The 20243-nt window shown below is 52.8% G+C and overlaps 1 protein-coding gene and 1 long non-coding RNA gene across 4 annotated transcripts in view; one reads left to right on the forward strand and one right to left on the reverse strand.

Moving 5' to 3' along the window:
* NT5M (5',3'-nucleotidase, mitochondrial) overlaps positions 1–7336 on the forward strand; it is a 64945-nt gene extending 57609 nt beyond the window's left edge. For all 3 annotated transcript variants that reach the window (XM_058559508.1, XM_058559509.1, XM_058559510.1), the window contains one exon: positions 4956–7336. In XM_058559508.1, the coding sequence (XP_058415491.1) occupies positions 4956–5539 (584 nt within the window). In that variant the 3' untranslated portion in view covers positions 5540–7336. The remainder of the gene's footprint in view (positions 1–4955) is intronic.
* An 8612-nt stretch (positions 7337–15948) lies between these two features.
* LOC131416829 (uncharacterized) lies at positions 15949–19614 on the reverse strand. Its single transcript, XR_009222637.1, has 3 exons — positions 19385–19614; positions 18363–18420; positions 15949–18125 (listed from the first exon to the last, which is right to left on the reverse strand). It is a non-coding gene; the product is annotated as an uncharacterized LOC131416829 (long non-coding RNA).
* Between the last annotated feature and the right edge of the window lie 629 nt (positions 19615–20243).

Here is a 20243-nt window from a genome sequence, read left to right on the forward strand (position 1 = left end):
TGAAGATCTGCGGGAGACAGTCCCTCCCGTTAAGCAAACCTTTGTGGTTTTGAGCCACTGAGCTTGGGGGCTGTTTGTTGCGGCAGCATAAAAATAACTATCTTGACTGATTCAATGATAAAAACAATAAGAGTGAAGTATACTCCGTTTTATTGTTGAGAGCCTGGGTCACAGTGAGCACTCAGTGCTAGCTCTTGTTGTGATACCAATTCCTATGTCTTCGGTGGGTCTTCCTCAAAAGCAGACCCTGAGACGAAGATTTGAATGCGAGAAGTTTATTTGGAAAGTGATTTCAAGAAGCGCAGTTGGGGGAGTGGGGAGTGAGGTGGGAGGAGAAGCGGTCGTCACCTTGTAGGGCTGAGTGGCTCACGCTGTGGGCAGCGGGGTCCCGTCCTGCTGGGAGCTCTGGGAGCCTGTGGTCAGCAGCTTCAGACCATCCTGGCCCAGAGGGTCAGGAGGCTGGGGATTTGCCCTCAGTTCCCGTCAGTCATGACGTAGTCGAGGGCGGCTCCGGGGCGTCAGCTGCCTCGCCCTCTGGCTTGTCCTGCGCACATGTTCCTGGGCCAGAGGGAGTCGTCGGGGGAGGCCTGCGTGCTGTGAGGAGCTGTTGGTGAGCGCAGGATAGGCATGTGGGGAGACGGCGTACCCCACAGGCCGGGGCAGGAGGCTCTGGGGAGTTGGTGCGTGGCAGAGCCGGGCGCGACCCCTGGCCCATCTGACTGCCCGGCTGGGTTCTGAATCGTGACGCTCTTGGTGGGAAAAGTGCAGAACACCAGGACAGGACCTTGAGTCCTGGGTCTAAGCTCTTGGTGGGAAGGGACTATGTCTTTTTTGCTGTGACCAACAGCTCTGCATCTGTGGAAATGTCCCGCAGGGGAGCAACCCGAGACCCAGGCGTGCTCTGGACGAGCAGCTTCCGCAGCCTGCTGGATGCCAGCCCAGGCATTTGACGTGGAGAGCCGTCCCAGGCCCAGCTCATCCCCCAGAGCCTGCACTGAAGGCCGCAGTGGGGCTGCCGGGGATGGTCACTCTCACCCACCCTGCCCCTGCACTTCCTGCCGCCTCCGTGGGCCGAGAAGCAGGGTGGCTTCAGAGAGGAGGCAGCACCGGGGTGGGGGAGCCAAGAGCAGGTTCTCACGCGCGGCACTTTGTGGCCCTGTTTAGGCTCTTAAGAAACTGAAGAAGGAACGTCCACTGTCCATTGTGGGGTGTGCATGACGATTGCTGGCCTTTGGGGGAGCATGGGCCAGAAGGAGCCCTGGGGTAGGCGTCAGGCAACTTCTGACCCTGGCTCTGCCTTCCTTAGCTGTGTGACCTTGGGCAGGACACTTTGTCTCTCTGGTTTTCAAGACCTAATCTTTGAAACGAGGATGTTTGGGCCACACTGAGGCAGGAGAGTTTCCTGTAAGGCACTGGCTTAGGTGTCAGCCAGACCTGGGCTCAAGTCCTGGCGCTGGGCCTTGCTGACGGCCCAATCTTGGGGGGGAGACTTCCTCTCGCCAAGCCCCAGTTTCCTCCCCTCTTGTGAAGAGTCAAGTGGGATGGTGCACACCGGAGGGCCTGGCACTCTGCAGTCCCCCAGTCCTCTCAGTGTCACTGATGACTGGGGGGTTTGGCTCTTCCACCTTTGTTGTGTGACCCCGGGAAAAACACAGGACTCCTCGGGGCCCTGGTTGTAATATCTGGCCCTGCTTTGCCCAGATTTTCGCACAGATGGATGAGATGCTGGGGTGTGATGTGAGGGATTAGAGCCAATGAGGAAAGAACAAGGATCAATAATAAATAAAATAATAATAAAACAAGTAGGAGCCTGGGCCGCACGGTGGCTGGTGTCGAGTGACCTGCCCACTGATGTTCCCCAAGGAGCCAGGCTCTGTCTGTACTCTGGCCCCCACTCTTGCTGTGCTCACGTTTATTCCTTTAGTTGCACAATGACCGCCATGGCCCCAGGAATAACATCTGTGTTCATGGCAGGGAGATGGGGAACAGACCAAGCCCGCAAGCTCTCTTCCTGCACCATCCCTCTTATTGGGATGCAGGAGCCTTTCCAGAAGATTCTGAAGAGACTTTCATTCAGGTCTTGCCCCAGAACTGGGTCCTATGGCCACTCACACTTGTAGGTAGGTTGACCAACCATCTTGGTTTGCCTGGGACTGATCCTGGGAGGTGGGACTTTTGGTGCTAAGACCAGGAAAGTCCTGGGCAAACCAGAGAAGCTGGTGGCCTAAGGAAGGCTCGGAAAGTGAGTCTGGGGCTGCACAGGCTCTGCAGTAGGAGGCTGCCAAGGTGGAGGGGCTGGTGGGGGGTTTCGGGGTGGCCATCAACAGTGTCCACCGCAACCAACCAGGGGGGTGAAGGGATCGAAATTAAGACATATCAGGAATGGGTGAAGGGACCAAAAAGGTAGCCTAAAAAATAGGAGACTTGTTATATATTCTGGTTGTGGGCTGCAACTGTCTTCTCCCACTGGGGGCTGACTTTTTACTCTTTTAATGGTGTCTTTGATGAACAAACATTCTTAATTTAACATAGTCCAATTCATCATTTTTCTCCTTAGGGTTAGCAGTTTTAGTGTCCTAAGAAGCCATTACCTTCTCCAAGATCATGAAGATATTCTCCCATTTTTAAAAACATCTCTGTCTAGAAATAATTCACATATTATACAATGCACCCATCTAAAGTACACAATCCAGTGGTTTGTGGGACATTCACAGAGCTGTGCAACCATCCCCACAGTCAATTTCACAACATTTTCATCACCTCAACAAGAAACCCCATATTCTTCAGCCATCACGCCCCATCCCTGTCCCTCCCCGGCTCCCAGGCCTAAGCAACCACTCGTCTGCTTTCTGTCTCTGCGGATTTCCCTGTTCTGTACATTCCGTATAAATGGAATCTTACAATGTGTGGCCTTTTGTATCTGGCTTCTTTCCTCAGCACAATGTTTTCAAGGTTCATTTATATTGTAGCATGAGTCAGAACTTCATTCCTTTTTATTGCCAAATAATATTCCATTGTATGTATATGCCACATTTTGTTTATCGGTTCATCCTTTGAGGGACATTTGGGTTGTTTCTACCTTTTGGCTATTGTGAATAATGCTGCCAAGAACATCCCTGTACACATTTCTGTGGACATTCGTTTCCCGTGGTTTCTTTTTAAACCTGTACTGTTGACCCTTCCATAGAGATCTGCAGTCCATCTCTGGAAGCTGTTTTTTGAGTATGGTGTGAGCTCAGGGTCAAGATATGACTCCCTTCCATATGGATATCTAGCTGACTTAGCACCATTTATTGGGAAGACCACCCTCTCCCCCTGCGCTTTACCAGACATCTGGTGACCTGCGTGTGTGCGTGTTTCCAGACTCACTTCTGTCTTTTCAGTCTATCTGGTCGCCCTGTGTCAACCCCACACCCTCGCCCTGATCTGACCCTGTAGTGGGCCGTGGTCAGCTTGTGGAAGCCCTCCAGCTCTGCTCTTCTGGTCCGGTATTGCCTTGATTGTTCTCGGCCCTTTGTGTTATTATGTAAACTTAGAATCTGCCTGTGAATTTCTACAAAAAAACCCCCACCTGTTGAGATTTTGATTGGGTTTGTGTTGAGTCTACAGATCAGTTTGAGTAGAACTGGCGTGTTTACAACACTGAATCTTCCATTCATGGAACATGGTATATCTCTCTATTTATTTAGCTCTTTTAAAAATTTCTCTCAATAATGTTTCATAATTTTTAGTGTGAGGTCTTACATATCTTTCATTAGATTTATTCATAATGGGCTTTTTTTTGGTTTCGATGCTATTATAAATGACACAGTTAAAATTTTTTCATTTGGATTTCATGGGATTTCATTCCCATCCACTCCTCACCAGCTCTGGGATGGGGGCTCTGATCCCCGTCTACCCTGGAGCTCAGAGGTGGAGCCGGGTCTGAGGCCGGGGCTCTCTGAGGCCACGCCGTGCCCCTGCCCCGCCAACCCAGGGCTTTTTGTGGTGGATCCTGTGTCCACGGGGGGACGCTCATGGGTTCTTTCCAGATGAGAAAGTCTATGACTCCCAAATTCAAGATTGGAATTTGTCCAGCTCAACCCAAATGCAAATATTAGTGAATCTTAACTTTTTTTAAGTAAATGAATCAATATATCAATTAGGCCACAACTGAAGACACAATTTCCTAATCACAGAACCTGAGCATCATAACACTTTCCAAACGTAATCTGAGCGGGGGTTCAAACTCATCACATAATTCGAGAACAACACTGCGAGTTTGCTTCAAATCTCTGAGGAAAAGTGGTGCAAGTGACGTGGCCGGGCCCACGAGCCCCAGGTGTCTGCACCTGGAACCGCCAGATGTCTCCACTGGGCATCTCGCGGGCCCGCAACCGCAACGAGACCCAAGCAGAACTCCTGTCGTCCTGTCGCGTTAGCACTGGTCACGCTTTTTGGCTGCCTGGTGCTGCTGAACATCCTTCCTAGGTTAGGGGAATTTCCCAGACTGTAGGCCAGACACGTGTTTCCCAGAGTCGCTTGCACCTAGGCCTACGTACCTGATCTGGGCTCAGCCCGTCACAGGACCCTGCGTGAGATGCTGCAGAAGCGGCAGCAGCTGCTCCGCTGAGGGCGGCTGCTGGGCACCCAGGGTCTAGGGTACCAGCTGAAACGTCCAGCGCAAGCTGCAGCGCCTGGGCCTGGGCGCTGGTGTGTGTTCTCCCGGGCTGCGACTGGACAGAGCTTTGGGCCCTCCCGAAGAGCCTGGGAGCTGCCTTAGTCCTTCCAGAAATCTTTCCTGGGCCTCAACTGCTGGCATGGATTCTATCATTTGCAACCAAGAAGCTTGCCTGGTACCCACCCCTCCCCGAGCTGGCTCCTCCCCATGTCAGTAAATGGCAACCCAGTCCATCCCCTGGTCCACACCCCGAACCCAGCAACCATCCGGTCTCCTCCCTCTCCCTGCATTCCAGGCCCAGCTCTTACCAACAGTTCTACTCACGGCTCTCCGGCCTGTCCAGCTCGCCACTCCTGGGGCCAGCCTTCAAGCCCAGCCACCAGCCTCCTCACCTTCAGATCGTTCCTGCGTTTTCCACCCTTACCCTGGAGTGATCCTGTGGAAATGCCAACCAGGTCATGTTACCCCTCCCTGAAACTCCCCAGTGCCTGTCCCCGCCGCCCCCTGCCCTGTGAGTTTCTCTGGGGAAGCCTGTCCTGGTGGCCTCCCCTGACTTCTCTGGCCCCAGTGCAGGCCCTGCCTCTCCTGCCCTCAGGTTCTTGCCCACACACTCTTCTATCTGGAGCTTTATTTCACGCCTCCCTTCCTCCCACCTCTATGCTGCCTTTAGCTCTCAGCTTCTGGGGAAGCCGTTTTGATCTTCCCTCTAAGGGGACTCAGCTCTCACTTGGGCCTTTACAGTCCCCTGTGCTTCTGGGGGCTTCAGCATGGTGTTCACCTACTCAGTCTTTGCCATTTATGAGCTGTGTGACCTCGGGTAAGTTACCAAATCTCTCTGGGCCTCAGTTTCTTTGTTTCTTCATCTGTGAAATAGGTTAATAGTGTTTGCCCCTCCAGATTCAGCCTCCAACCTTCTCCACTCTGCCCGTGGTCCTGGACGCTGACCCTCAGGCAGCATTTTCGTGTCCTCTGGCTTCAACGGGAGGTGCCATCAGAGAGCAGAGGGAGGGAGGGAGCGGTCAAGAAGTCTCTTCCCAGCCCCCTTCTTGCCGCAGGCCATGTGCCTCACAGAGGGGCAGCCCCGGGGGTGGTGACAACTTCCCCTGTGGCTGCCCTTTGGGGGCCTCTTGATTTTCCCTTAACTCTGTCTAAGTCACTGTCAATAGTCGCTTTGTTAGTATGTCTCCACGGAGCCAGGGGTGAATCTGTTTCTGCCTCCCAAGGCTGTTGAGAGGATTCAGTGAGAGCTCTCAGGATAATGCCCTCAGCACAGGCCTGGCTCGCCTCAATTTCACTTCTTATTACTTTTCCTGGAGCACCGCGCCCTCACATTGTTTCGCAAGTGATGGTTTTCTTACCTGTTTCTGCCAGCAGACTGGATCTGAAATGCAGAGACCTTTCTCAGCTGTATCCCCAGTGCGCGGCTGACAAGAGCGTTTGATGAGTCAGTGGTCCCATCTGCCTGTGTGCAGCAGAGGCAGGAGTGCCCACAGGCCCCCTTGTGCAGCTGTTCAGGTTGTACACTGCAGAGGTGCCTGGCCCGGGGAACAAGGGGGGCCAAAATAGCCTGTGCTCTTCCCACCAAGCTGCCCTGTGGCAGAAAGAGGTGTCTTTCCTAATTTGCTCGAAGGGGCTGTGTGAATTCGTGGTTCCCTGGTCTCTACCCCCAAACCTAGTTTTTATTCCTTTACACAGGAGACTCCATCCTCCTGCCTGTGTTCTACCTCCTCAGCCCCTGGGCACCTCCCTTCGCATTAGTTCCTCTCTGTCTTCCAGGAAGCCAGCAGCTCCCCGAGGAGGTGTCCTGGCTCGAGCAAGGCCTGCAGAAACCAGCGGGGACAGGATCTCCGCGAGACGGTCTCTGGCCCCTTAAGCATCGGAGCCACTGAGCTTCCAGATAAATGGAGGCAGACAACAGAGAGCGAGCGGTCAGGCCCAGGAGAAACCAGTCGTGGACGGCTGCAGAAATAAGGACCCTGGCAGTCCAGCGGCCTCAAAGTGGACTAACAGGCAATTACACCAGAGTGCCCCCCTCCAGCCCCAAGCCCGTTAAACAGAGGGCGGCTTTAACCAAATCCTGTCTAAAGAGCTCTATTTAGAGTCTGCTTAATATAAATTTTTCCGTATGAAGGAAAAAAATCCCAGCAATGCAGAGATTGTCCTCCCGGGAAGCTTTTAGTACGTGGGTTGGGGAGGCCCCGAGTGCTGCTGAAACGCCCGGTGGGCAGAGGGCGGAGGCGCCGTTTCAGCCTGTTGTGTGTCTCTCTGCCAGGGCCTCCATCTGCCCCCAGCCTCCTTCGTATTGGGAACCCAGAACGGCTCCACCGTGGGGTGACCCACCTCTCGGCCTCTGCCCAGGACGCTCAGACCTCGACAGGGACCAGAAGTGGGGCCCTCAGGGACTGGGCCTGGACTCCGCCTGGGTGTGAGAATCACACTCACTTCACCCCCCCACCCTGTGAGGAGAGAGTACTGCCAAGGAGGCCCCCCTCTGGGCAGCACCCGAGCGTCTCAGCCCTGGCTGCGCTGGGAGTCACTGGGGAGCTTTCCAGATGCTGTTGCCCAGGCCCCGCCCCGGGATTCTGGTCAGTTGGTCTGGAGTGGGACCTGGTGTGGGAACTGTCCTCTCAAATAAAGAGTCTGGGTGAAGGTTAATTAAAGGAGTTTATCTGATAATCAAGGTGAAGAACTCGAGTCCTGGGAAACAGTCCAACAGAGTCTTCTGAGGGGCTGCTCCGGGGTCTGCAGATCTGATGGTTTTTGTATTTTTTCACAAAGCAGCGTCCATGCAGGAAAGGGCTTACACCTCTAACGGTCACCCACTTCAAAGAGAACAAGAACAAGAGCTTTTCGGTTACACATCAAGCAAGTTCCGAGATGCTGCTGTTATGTGTGTGTGGAGGGAGGCAAGGACCAGGGTGGCTAATTATTCCCTCAGTCTCCAAGAAAGGCAGCTGGGAAATGCGAGCGCGAGGTCCCCTTTATCTCGTCCTGTTGTGGCTCTGTCCTGGGCGGCTCGGTCAGGAGGTGTGGGCTTGCAAGGTCCTCTAACACAGGCTGCTTCACAGTGTGGATTTTTGTGCTCTTTTAAGCCTCTGCGGTTCGCTTGCTAGATTCGCCTGTGAGACCAGGGAGAGGGGTCTCGGTTTCGTTCACAGAACTGTAAAAGCTCGTGCTTCCACGTGCAGCCAGGGTTGAGACCCACCGGTCCCAAGGCCCGTCCTATACCTGCTCGCTCGAGTGGTCCTGGGAGACAGGCAGGTGCACCTTCTTAGAGCCCCCGAGCAGCGGTTTTCAGAGTGGGGTCCCCCGACCAGCAGCATCAGCACCAGCTGGGAATGTGTTAGAAATACAGATTCTCAGGCTCAGCCCCAGAGCTCTGCAGTCAGAAACTCTGGAGGTGGGGCCCAGCAATCTGTATTATAACAAGCCTTCCAGGGGATTCTGAGATGCTCTCAAGTCTGAGAATCCCTGCCCTAGAATAATGATAGCATTATCATTGCGGTTCAGTGCTTCTCAAACTTTAACCTGCAGAAGACTCACCTGGGGATCACATTAAAATGTAGATCCTGATGCAGCCCCAGGGAAGGCCAAGATTCTGCATTTCCCTCAAGGTCCTGGGTGCTGCTGCTGGCCTCTGGACCGCACTCTGAGCATCGACTGAGTGCTCACTGTGTGCCAGGCCTGTGCTAAGCCCTTACTTGTATCATCTTATTTCATCTTCCCGGAAACAATAAGAGGTAGTTTATTAACTTATCAGCATTTCCATCTCTTAGCTTTACTGAGAAATAATTCACATGCTGTACAATTCATCCATTTAAAATCTACAACTCAATAGCTTTTCGTATATTCACAGAGTTGTGCAACCATCAGCACTATCAGTTTTAGAACATTTTCATCATCCTCAGAGGAAATCCAGCTCCTCTTAGCCATCACTCTCGCTGCCCCCCCTCCTCCCTAGCCCTAAGCAACCTACTTTCTCTATAAATAGATTTGCTTATTCTGGACGCGTCATATAAAAGGAATCTTACAATATGTGGCCTTTTGTGCTGGCTTCTTTTGCTCAGCATGATGTTTTTGAGGTTCCTCCATGTTGTAGCACATGTCGGTACTTCATTCCTTTCTATGGCTGAATAATAGTCCATTGTTGGGTGGACCACATTTTGTTGATCCATTCCTCTGTTGATGGACACTTGGGTTGTTTCCATTTTTTGGATATTATGATTAGTGCTGCTGTGAACATTCGTGTACAAGTATTTTCATTTTACAGATGAGGACACTGAGGGCGAGAGGCTGAGCAACCTGGACAAAGTCACCAACTAGTCCAGCATGCTTTCTGCCTCGTTGCTGCCATCTCAGAGGCCCAAGTGGCAGCAACATGCTAGGCGAATGGGGGCATGCTTGTTTCTGGAGAAAGAGCGACGGCCTGGGAGTCAGGGCTCCCGGATCTGAGTCTTGGCTTGACTCCTTCCTGGGGGACCTTAGGCAGCTCACTGAAGTCTGAGCCTCAGTTTCCCCAGGAGACAAATGATGAGTCTATTAAGAGCTGTGTATAGAGGAGGGGATGAGGATGGGAAGAGCATTCTTGGTGTGAGTAAGGCACTTGGCAAATGTTGGCGGGGAGAGAGTTCCTAGACCAGGGTCCAGAGGGGCTGAGAGCACTAGTTGGGGCTCTCGTCTTGGGGTCAGTGGGGAGAGAGAGAGAGAGGAAGAGAGAGAGAGGCAGGGAGGAGTGGGGCCAGGCAGGCTGCCTACAGTCAAGGCACTGAAGCTTTTCACCTCCTCCCACAGCCATTTACCCAGCCCCGGGGGTAATTGCCTGTCATTTCAAGGCTGGGTAATGCCAGGCAGATTAGGGAGGGAAAGGCTCCCTCGGGTTCAGCAGGAACATTAGGCGCAGTTATAAATGTCAGTGGCTGACGGCTTGTCAAGAGCCCAAGCATGAAGGCACAGGCTCTCGGCTGCCCGCCAGTCCCAGCCCTGCTCCCCGCTCTGGGCTGGACTGGGCCAGGCCCCGGGAGCTGCTTGGGCTACTGCACACCCCATACCTCACCCACCGCCTCCCTTGTCCCCTTGGGCAAGCAAGTGCCTTAACCTCTCTGGGCCTCATCTGTAAAATGGGCACAACAGCAACACACACTCAACAAGGTCTCTGAGCATTTGCCACTGTCGGGCTCTCCTTATCCTCCCACTATGAGGGAGACGCTTCTGTTCTCCCCGTTTCTCAGAAGAGGAGACTGAGGTTCAGAGAAGTGGGGCCCCATTCTGGGCCTCGGTTTCCCCATCTGCAGGATGCGGGGGTTGGGTAAGAAGAGGAGACCTCCGAGGGCACTTCCAGCCCTCACAGTCTCTGAGTGTGCTGGGGATGGGGCAGGGGCGAGGGTGGGGGAGGCATCAGAGCGAGGTTGAAGGGAGGCTTTTCCAAAGTCAGCTGTCCTGCTTCCAGCTTGAAGCCCCGGGCCGGGGGGGCCGGGTGTGGACGCCCAGCTGAGCGCTGCGCTGGGTGACTGGGAGAGAAGGCTCGTGGCAACCGGGGACGCCAGAGGGGGGCGTGCAGCTTCCGCCCTACGCGGGAGCCCAGGGGTCGAGACTCAGCCTCCTCGGAGTGGGGGACTGCTCCCGCAGCTGTGGCTCACTGTCGCGGTGGGACCGGCCGTGCTCTGCCCAGAGCGTGTGTCAGGCGTGTTCACAGGTGTGGCGGTGCCAGCACAGCCTAACTGCCCTCAGCCGCTGGCAGACGCCAGGCCCAGGAAGGTCACGTTTCAAAAGGGGAGAGACGGAGAGGAAGAGCGGGACGGGGACGCGGATGGCTTTGCCAGGAGTGTTCTCCTCCCACCAGAAAAGCCCATGGGGGTCCCTCCTCAGGCCTCTGCCCCACTCAGGGAGGGGAAGTCAGTCCCACCTTATGGAGCTCTAGGGCCGATGATTCTCCGGAACACAGAGCGGGCACATGAGAGTGTGAGGAAAGGTTGGGGGTCATCCGTGGTTTTTTTTTGCAGCTTGCTTTCTTTTCTTTTCTTTCTTTTTTTTTTTTTGAGTAAGATTAGCCCTGAGCTAACATCTGTTGCCAATCCTCCTCTGTTTTGCTGAGGAAGATTGGCCCTGGACTAACATCTGTGCTCATCTTCCTCTGCTTTATATGGGATGCTGCCACAGCATAGCTTGACAAGTGGTGCGTGGGTCCATGCCCGAGATCTGAACCTGCGAACCCTGGGCCACCGAAGCAGAGCACATGAACTTAACCGCTACGCCACCAGGCCAGCCCCATCCATCTTATTTTTTGATGTATTTCAAAGGAAGTTGCCAACATCGGGACACTCCACCCCTAGAGACTTCAGCATGTATACCATTAAGTGGATGGCAATATTTGTTAACAGTTTCTTTTTAACGTAAGACTTACATACAGTAAAATGGACAAATTTTAAGGGTAGGCATCAGTGAGTCTGGACAAACACCACACTTGTGTGACTCAGTGCCTTCAGGACACAGAGCATTACTGTCTTCCCAGAAAGGGGACTCTCGCACCTTCGTCCTTTCCATCCCCCGTAGAAGACAGCCACTGTTCTGACCTGTCCACCATCGCTTAGACTTGTCTGTTCTAGAACTTCATATAAGTGGAGTCGTACAGCATGTGTGTTTGGCAGGGCTGCCTTCTTTTGCTGAGCGTATTTATTCTGCGTTCCATCCATGTGGTTGCGTGTATTCGTAGGTCGTTCCTTTTTGTTGCTAAATAGTATGCCACCGTGTGGCACATCCCATTTGTTTACCAGTCATCTGTTCGCTCTTTGAGTTGTTCCAGATTGGGCTATTATGAATAAAACCATTGTGAACATTTGTGTATGAGTCTTTGTGTGGATGTATGTTTGCACTTCTCTTGGATAAATACCTAGGAGTAGAATTCCTGGTCTTTCTTCTTTTATACTATCGATAAAAAAAAGAAAGAAAGAAAGGAAAGAAAATGATAGGGAGAGAAAGAAAGAAAATGATAAGAAAAATTGTAGGTAACTAGATTGCAGAAACTTTGCACGATCACCATCTCCTTGTCAAAGAAGCTGCCCCCAGGACGGTCCTCTGTGGGCTGTGGAGGAAGGGTTGGCAATGAGACAGACCTGGTTCAAATCCTGGCTCTACCACTTGTGAACCGTGTGACCTTAGGCAAGTTTTTAACCTCTCTGAGCCTTAGCTCTTCCTCTGTAAACTGAGGACAATGATGGCGGTCACCGTAGGGTTGTTGGGGAATTCCCTTGAGAGAAGGGCTATAAAACGCCTGGCCCAGGACCCGGCCCGCCCTGGGTGCTGGCTGACACGAGCCCCTTTCCCCGCCTATTTAATCCTATTTGTCTTTCAAGGTCCAGTGTCTTCTTGGTGAAGACTTTCCTGAAAAGACTTTCATTTCCTAAAAATGGAAAGTACAAACACTCTTAGAATACTTACCATGACCTGGCATGACTGCAAGTGTTCGCTCATTTAGTTCTCCCAGTAACACTATAAAGCAGCTTGGTTATCATCATGCCCATTTTATAGGCACAGAGAGATTCAGTGATTTGCCCAAAGTCACACAGCAAGTACGTGGTGAAGCTAGGACTGGACCCACTCAGTACAGCATATGTCTGTGGATTTGCTTATTCTGGATATTTCGTATAAATGGAATCATACAGTATGTGACCCTCTGTGTCTGGCTCCTTTCACTCAGCATCATCTTTTCAAGGTCCATCCAGGCTGCAGCGTGTGTCTGGAGTTCATTCCTTCTTATGGTTGGATAATGTTCCATTGAATTTGGAACATTGAATTTTGAAACAAGGTTGTTTCCACCTTTTGGCTATTGTGAACAGTGCTGCTATGAACATCTGTGTACAAGCTTTTCTTTGAACACCTGTTTTTGATTCTTTTGGGTATGCACCTAGGAGTGGAATTGCTGGGTCCTGTGGTAACTCTGTGTTTAACTTCTTGAGGAACCGCCAAACCCTGAGCTGTTTCTGAGTGCTCTGGGGGTTGTAGCTGAAGACATGGATGATGAAGCGGAGGATGGTTTTGCAATGCCGTGGCCATCTTACCGAATGGGACCACAATAAAACAACGTCACCAAACTTTCACAATCGTCTCCCTGCCCTGCTGTGTTCCCTTCCCATGCCGGTCTGCTTGGAGCCAGCTGGGCCCTTTCCCAAGTCTCCTTCCCCTTCACCCCCGACCTCCAGGGGACATCTTCCTCCTGGCAGGGCAGTCCTCCGGGGCCTGACCCTGCAGGGGTTCCCTGTAGGGATGGGGTGAGGGTGTCAGTACCCCTTCTGGCAGAGACCCACATGCAGCCAGCTGGGGTGTTTGGAAGTGGGAAAGGGGACTCCTGGCTCCCCAGACCCCTCCCTTCTCTCCTACTCCAAGGGCGTCCACGCCACCCCCACCTCCCTTCCACTGTCAGAACTGGGAATGCAGCCAAAGGCCAGAGGACGACATGTGGCACAGCTGGAGCAAAGGAGGCCGGGAGGCACTTCACATAGGGAGCCTGAGAGGTTAGCGGGTCACTCAACAAACAGACCGCTGACTGCATGCGAGGGACCCCCCCGGCATGTCGGGGATGCGATGCTGAGCAAGCAGTTTAGGTCTCTTCGACATCTGCAGGGCCTAGTGCAAAAGGAAACTGCAGGGCTCCTTGCTCAAAAATTGTGAAGAATTTCAAGATGAGGCAGCAAAGGCCCTTCTAACAGCACAGGTCACAGGCCAGGGAGCCAGCCCTGCTCTGCCCTGCCCTCAGGGAGCTCGCGTTCCTGGGCACCATTGCTACCCCGTGGTGGGGAAGTGGGGACATGAGGCCTGACCCAGGACCCCTGTGGGCTCCGGGGGACTCCGCTGGAGATGACAGCCAGAGTGTGGGGTGGGAAGAGACTTAGAAGGCACAGATCAGGTTCCCACTTTAGAGACGGAGAGACGGTGGCCGAGAGGGGGGCTCTCAACCTGCCCAGGGTCACGTGGGCCGTGACTTCTTGCAGGAGCGCTGTCTGGATCGGGGAGGCGCCGGGAACAGCGCCCCGCCTGCTTCCACCTGGAGACGGTGCAAGCCGTGCACAGTGGGTTCCACAGTGAGCCAGGGGTCTCCTTCCGGCAGAGCCTGGGCGTGCAGAGCCTGCCCCTGAATGACAGACACGTTCTAGGGAGAAACCTCAAGACCAGCGCTGCCAGCAAAATGAGGACCAGATGACGATGCTCGTGTCCCTGGGCGCCACAGCAGCCGACAGTTTGCTTCACACACTTAAAAACAGCTACAAGAACTCACTCTGCCCAGCGAGCATCTCCTCAGCCACAGACAGGCTCCTTGGGATCACGCATTTCTGACTCTGGTTGGATTGCTTTTTTTTAATTGAGGTAAAATATGCAACATGAGATGTGTCATTTTGACTATTTTAAAGTGAACCATTCAGTGGCATTTAGTACATTCGCAATGTTGTGCAATCAGCACCTCTAGTTCCAGAACCTTTTCACGACCTAGAAAGGAAACTCCGTGCCCATTAGCATCTCCTCACCCCTCCCCCGGGGCCTGGAAGCCCCCTCTCTGCTGTCCGCCCCTGTGGACTCGCTTATTCCGGACATCTCGTCAGCTGGTGGCCCCGGGACCTGGCTGCGTTCCCAGTGATTCTGGCTTCCACCTGCTGGGCACTGACACTCCCCACCTCCACCGCCGGGCGCTCCTACCTGTGCCGCCACACTTCATCCTCACGACAGCTCGAGTGCGGGCACATCTTAAGAGGAGAAACCGGGCCTTGGAGACGCCGCTCAGAGGCCAGTGGTGGGCTGGTGCTCACAGGCAAGTCTGGCCACTCCCCAGGACGCTGCCCCCGTTTTCAGAGCTCAGTGAGGGTCGGAGGCTGGGATGACCTGTGTGAAGCTGTGCCAGCTTCTTTGTCTACAAAATAGGGTCAAGAATCCTCCCGTGGTGCTTCTCAGGGTCCTCGTGGGGCCCAAGGCTCAGATAGGCATGCGGAGGCTTGGTGAGTGGAGGGCACCGTGTCCTGATGGGGGTCATCATCATGGAATACGAGGGCCTCCGGTCAAGGCCCTGCCAGAGCTGCGTGGACAGATGAAGCCCTTAATCCCTCAGGAAGAAGCCTGTGCTGTGATGTGAGGGCCCGTCTGAGGGGACCAGCCTGAGACACTCAAGACTTGGCTCCTGGAGAGAAGGGAGGGAACAGGGACGAGGTCGGGGACAGGGCTCCCTCACCCTGGACAGGGACCTCCCAGGAGCAGACACCTTGGATTTTGTACAAGCTGCGTGTAGTATCTATTCAACAATTAACTATTCTAAAAATAAATTAAAAGACCACCCAGAAACTTATACACAAATGTTCATAGCAGCATTATTCACAATAAAATAGCCAAAAGGTGGAAACAACCCAAACATCCAACAGCATATGAATGGAAGAACAAAATGTGGTGCATCCATATGATGGAATATTCTTAAAAGGGAAGGAAATTTGGACACATGCCACAAGATGGACGAATTCTGAAGACATTATGCTAAGTGAAAGAAGTCAGCCATAAAAACCCACACACTGTGTGATTCCATTCATATGAAATGTCCAGAACAGGCAAATCCATAGAGACAAAAAGTAGATTAGTGGCTGCTGGGGCAGCGGGGAGGCCGACAGCAGGGTGATAGCTAAAGGGAGCAGGGTTTCTTTGTGAGGCAATGAAAATGTGCTAAAACTGACTGGTGATGGTTGCACAACTCTGTGAATATACTAAAAATTATTGAATTATACACTTTAAGTGGGTGAACTGTATGGTGTGTGAATTCTATCTCAATACTCCTGTTCAGAAAATAAAGACTTGCTAAGGTCTCCATCTCCCCACCCACTTTTTTCCTGAGAGTGGGGTGGTTGACAGCTGTCCCTTTCCTCTCCCTCCCTCTCTCAATCCCCCCTCACTTATTTGCTCAACACAGACCTTCTTAGATGCCAGACCCGTGGGGAAGGATCCCACCCCTCACAGGGGTCCTGTGCCCAGGCCACCCACTGCCTGGCACAGGTAGCACAGGGTGGCCTCCCATAGGCCTGGTGACAGCGCCCAGAGAACCCTGTCCAGTGACCTGGCTGGTTCAGAGAGAGGGTCTGATTCCTCTTTGAGGAGGCTGATTCCTCTTTGTGTCCCAAATAATACAAGCAGAGTCACAGCAGAGCTCACTGGGTCTGACATCCCCCTTTAACCATGCTCACAGTCTCCCCCTAGGGTGGTAGCAGAGCTGGGCACGTGGGGCCTGCTGACTCCAGGAGCAAACGGTCTCGGGGGCTCCAGACCGCCTCCCACCGCCCTCCATACCCCCATCCTCACCTCCCGTGCTGAGCAGGTGTCAGTTTAGAGTTCCCCGGGAGCTGACGGTGAGCCCACAGCCCAGGCTGAGGGAGCCCTGCCGCCCTCCTCATCTCCTGCCCTCGTTTAAAGAATTCCCTCTCCCTGGGGCCATTTGCATTTTAATAGGGAACCCAAAAGGGTTCTCCGAGGGTAGAGTTTCAGCGTCTGACTAGGGGGGTGAGTGTATGGGTTTGTTAGCGCACCAGGTCCGTGACGAGATTGCAGAGAGAGAGGGTTTATTAATCACAAGGCAGCCAAGTGAGGACACAGGAGAATGAATCTCAAATCCGCTTTCCTGAAAATAGGGACTCTGGGATATTTACGGGCTAGGGGGCAGGGTGGTCTGAAATGATTGGAGGTGAGGAGAGATGAGGTAGTTGATGGTCTGCGCAAGCGTAGTCAGGCTTCATGCCTCTGTCTAGGAGGCATGTTCACAGAATGGCGGGTTAGCAGGCCCTGAGGGTGGAGTTCCAACCTCTGGACGTCAAACGGTCGCTTATTGGACACAAGTCTGCGTGGGCCCAGTTGATGGGTTGTGGTCTCAATCTGGCCCGAAGTGGACAAGGGGTTCCAATTCCTGAAAAAAATAGCTCAAACACCCATTATCATGGTGTCGGGGGAAGAGGGAGAATCTCCCTTTCCCCTTTTCTTTAAGGTTTTTATGGTTGGCCAAATAATCAACAAGGCAGGTTAGCAGGAGAAAATAATACCAAGTTTAATAACATGTATACATGGGAGAAACTCAGAAATGAGCAACTCGTCCCTCTGTCTAAGCTGTTTGTTTAAGTATTGTAGCTAAAGGCGAGGAGCGTGTTGGGGGTGGGTAGTGGCCTGGGACTTCAGAGGGCAGGAGGACAATTCTTTTTGGGGTCATCTATAGATAATGTGGTCAGGGAGAGACAGAGTTTTTTGATAAAAGAGGCTTGGTGCCTTTGTTATTGTAACCTCTATCCTACATTATCTTTATAGCCATCATGATAGAAGATCTGTTCTAGAAAGGAGCCACCATGTCAAATTCTTTAGGCAGTTAGTGGGGGAGGTCAAATGTCCCTCAGAGAAAACAATCAAGGTAAAGAAATATATTTCAGGGTGGCCAAATCTTGATCTCCCACAATGGTGACCCCAGCTCCAGGGGGATGTTACCTATAGGAAGAGTGGGAGTCAGGTAGCATATTGCCTCAACAGCACAGTTAACAAGGGTAAGTTTATCATGCAGGTGTAAGTCCTCGCCTTCCATTCTGATAAGTTTCTAGGTAAGGCCATCCGCCCCTTCTTCCTGGTACAGGGAAGAAGATACATTTACAAATGGAGATTTCCTTTACAAATGTAAATGTCTCTTACACAGGGTAACCAGAACTAAGAATGGGCTTAGCAAGCACCTTCCCAAATACCTGGAGATTTCTATGGTGAAGCCTGTTCTGGGGGCAGGCCTCCCATCCCAAACTCCCCTGGTCAGTCAGTGGGGGTGGGGGGCCAAAGTGTCCTCCAGGCAGAGACACATTTTGAGGTGGCCAGTTCCGATCCCCCAGAGTCACTAGTTGCTCAGTCATCAACGGCTGGCTGTTTCCTGGTTTCGCGTTCGTCTGCACAGGTTGCCGGGCAAGCACAGCAGGCATGAGCTGGACACGTCTCCCCAGCAAACACTCTTATTTGCTCAGGGAGGTGGGGAGAACTCACTAAAACCCTCTGCTGACCTGCCTCAAATTCTGAACTCACTGCCCAAAGCTAGCTTCCCCGAGGGCTCTTTTGTTCTCCAAGCGCACCGGCTGGAGAGAAGGAACACCGCCGGCTCCTCAGCCATCTCGGCCAAGCGCCTCGGTGGAGCCCCGGACTCAGAGAGGGGTTCTAGCCCGAGGTGTGGTGGTGGGCAGGGGGGCTGCTGGTGCTGGTGTTGAAGCCCCCACAGGGTGAGCAGGGCAGCGGCTGAGCTGGGACAGGGTTCCCCCAGGAGGCTGAATGATAAGTGAAGCAGGAGGGTCCTGGCAGCCAGGTGCCTCATTGGAGGAGAGAGTTACGAGCATGGAAAGGGCGAAAACCAGGCGAACACTGAGATGCTGGCTGTGAAGGGCAGGTAGCAGAACACGCCACTCCAAGTATGCCGCTTCGGCAGAAGGATTATTTTGAGCTGAAAGCAATTGAGAAGAAGCCAATACAAAAAAGTTCCCCGCTTTCCCCCTCTTTGCTTAAAAGCAGGACACAGGTTTGTAAAGGTGTCCCCCTCCCCTCTCTACCAGGAAGGACAGAAGTTAATCACCAGAGACAACTCCAGACCCTTATCAGCCCAGAGACGGGGACCAGAGGAACCGACACAACAGACTCGCTAATCAGCCCTTACCTTCCGTTAGTTCCCCCATATACTTACTTTCCACAATTTGGTGCCCTAGAAGTTCAACGTCCCTTTCCTCTGTCTTGTCATTTCTCTGAAAATTTATTGTTCTTTTGTTAAGATGCCATACGAGGGCCGGCCCCGTGGCTTAGCGGTTAAGTGCGCGCGCTCCGCTGCTGGCGGCCCTGGTTCGGATCCCAGGCGCGCACCGAGGCACTGCTTCTCCGGCCATGCTGAGGCCGCGTCCCACATACAGCAACTAGAAGGATGTGCAGCTATGACATACAACTATCTACTGGGGCTTTGGGGGGGGGGAAAAGTAAATAAATAAAATCTTTAAAAAAAAAAAAAAGATGCTATACGAACCCACGGTCTAACCACCTCTTTTTGTTACTTGTCACGGGATGCTCCTCTGAATCCTGGGTGCACATGCTAAGAAGCTCCTGTTTGTTTTTCTTGTGTTAATGTGTCTCTTGTCAGTCTGACTCACAGGGCCCCAGTTGGAAACTTTCCTAGGAGGGTAGGGGGGAAAAAAGTTAAATTTTTCCTCCCCTACACCTGGAATTGGAGGCCTCCATGTAAACTCATGGCTTTCAATATACACAGGTAGATATAGGAATAAGTATATACGTATATAGCTCTGCCCACAGAGGGCCAGGAGCAGTGCCACCTCAATAGCAAGGAGCACACCCACTGCCCAGATCTTGGCTTCTAATACCATCCTCCTTGAGTACCAGACTCTTTAGAGAAATGGGTTCATCCAGAGCTGGGACAGGAAGGCACAAAAAGATCCTGGACCTCATAACCTAAATAGCGCTCAAAATACGATGGAGATTTGTCAAAAAAATACAGGCACCATCTTGAAAGGGGCTCTCACTGGCCCAAATCAGGGATAATGTAAGCATCAAAATAAACAATCATATCAGATTATAACCCACGGAATAAATAGGAAAGCGTACGTCCTTGTAGATATAAGCAAATGAAGGAATACATGGAAAGTTTGACCAGCAATGGAATATGCACATCATCTCAAAGTATCTCTCCGCAAAAATACTTACCAATTAAAGAGCCTCCAGACACACACCATCTTCATTAAGTGCTCTCCTGGGCACCACCGCTCCCCCACAAACGCCTCTGCTCTCCCACTCGGGGCCTTTGTTCTGCCACCTGGCGTTCCCTCTTCCTTCCTCCCACGTCCTGAACTCCTACCTATGACTCAGCCTCTGGCTCAAAGGCCACCTCCTCCGCACTGCCCTCTCGGATCGGTCCTGCCAGAAGCGACTTCAGAACCCTCTTTCATTCCCTCCTTCAACATTGCCATGCTCCTCCCACAAGGAGGAGCTGCGCGGGAGGAGGACCCTGGGCATACGGCACCAGTGGTCAGGGAGCTCCAGTCCGCCAGAGATGGCCGAGTGTGACCGTCCTGGAGGGGCACCTCTTGTGCTCCCCGGCTGGGCTGGCGCTGGGGCAAAGCAGGGGTGGGGATAATTCAGGCAGAAGGCGTTGCAAGCCTGTGGGCACAAGTCACCCCGTGTCTGGGAAGCCACAGGGGTTGGGCGGAGAGAGGGGGCGGGGGGCTGCTGTGGAGCTTCTGTCAGAGTCAGAGTTCAGTCTCAGGGTGTCTGTGTCACCAAGCAGTTTCCTACTAAGTCAAGCAGTACAGGGTTGCCAGGAAGCGAGTCTGGACCCTGGTCTGCTGTGTGACCTTGGGGAAGCCATCTACACTCTCTGAGCTTCAGCCTCCTTGTCTGTGACAGAGGGGCTGGACCGGACAACGTGTGGATATAAGTTTTCAACTCCTTTGGGTAAATACCAAGGAGCACCATTGCTGCATTGCATGCTAAGAGTATGTTTAGTTTTGTAAGAAACCTCCACACTGTCTTCCCAAGTGGCTGTGCCATTCTGCACCCCCACCAG

This window comes from Diceros bicornis, chromosome 18 (assembly GCF_020826845.1).
Source record: "Diceros bicornis minor isolate mBicDic1 chromosome 18, mDicBic1.mat.cur, whole genome shotgun sequence".
In the NCBI taxonomy this organism is placed as follows: Eukaryota; Metazoa; Chordata; class Mammalia; order Perissodactyla; family Rhinocerotidae; genus Diceros; species Diceros bicornis.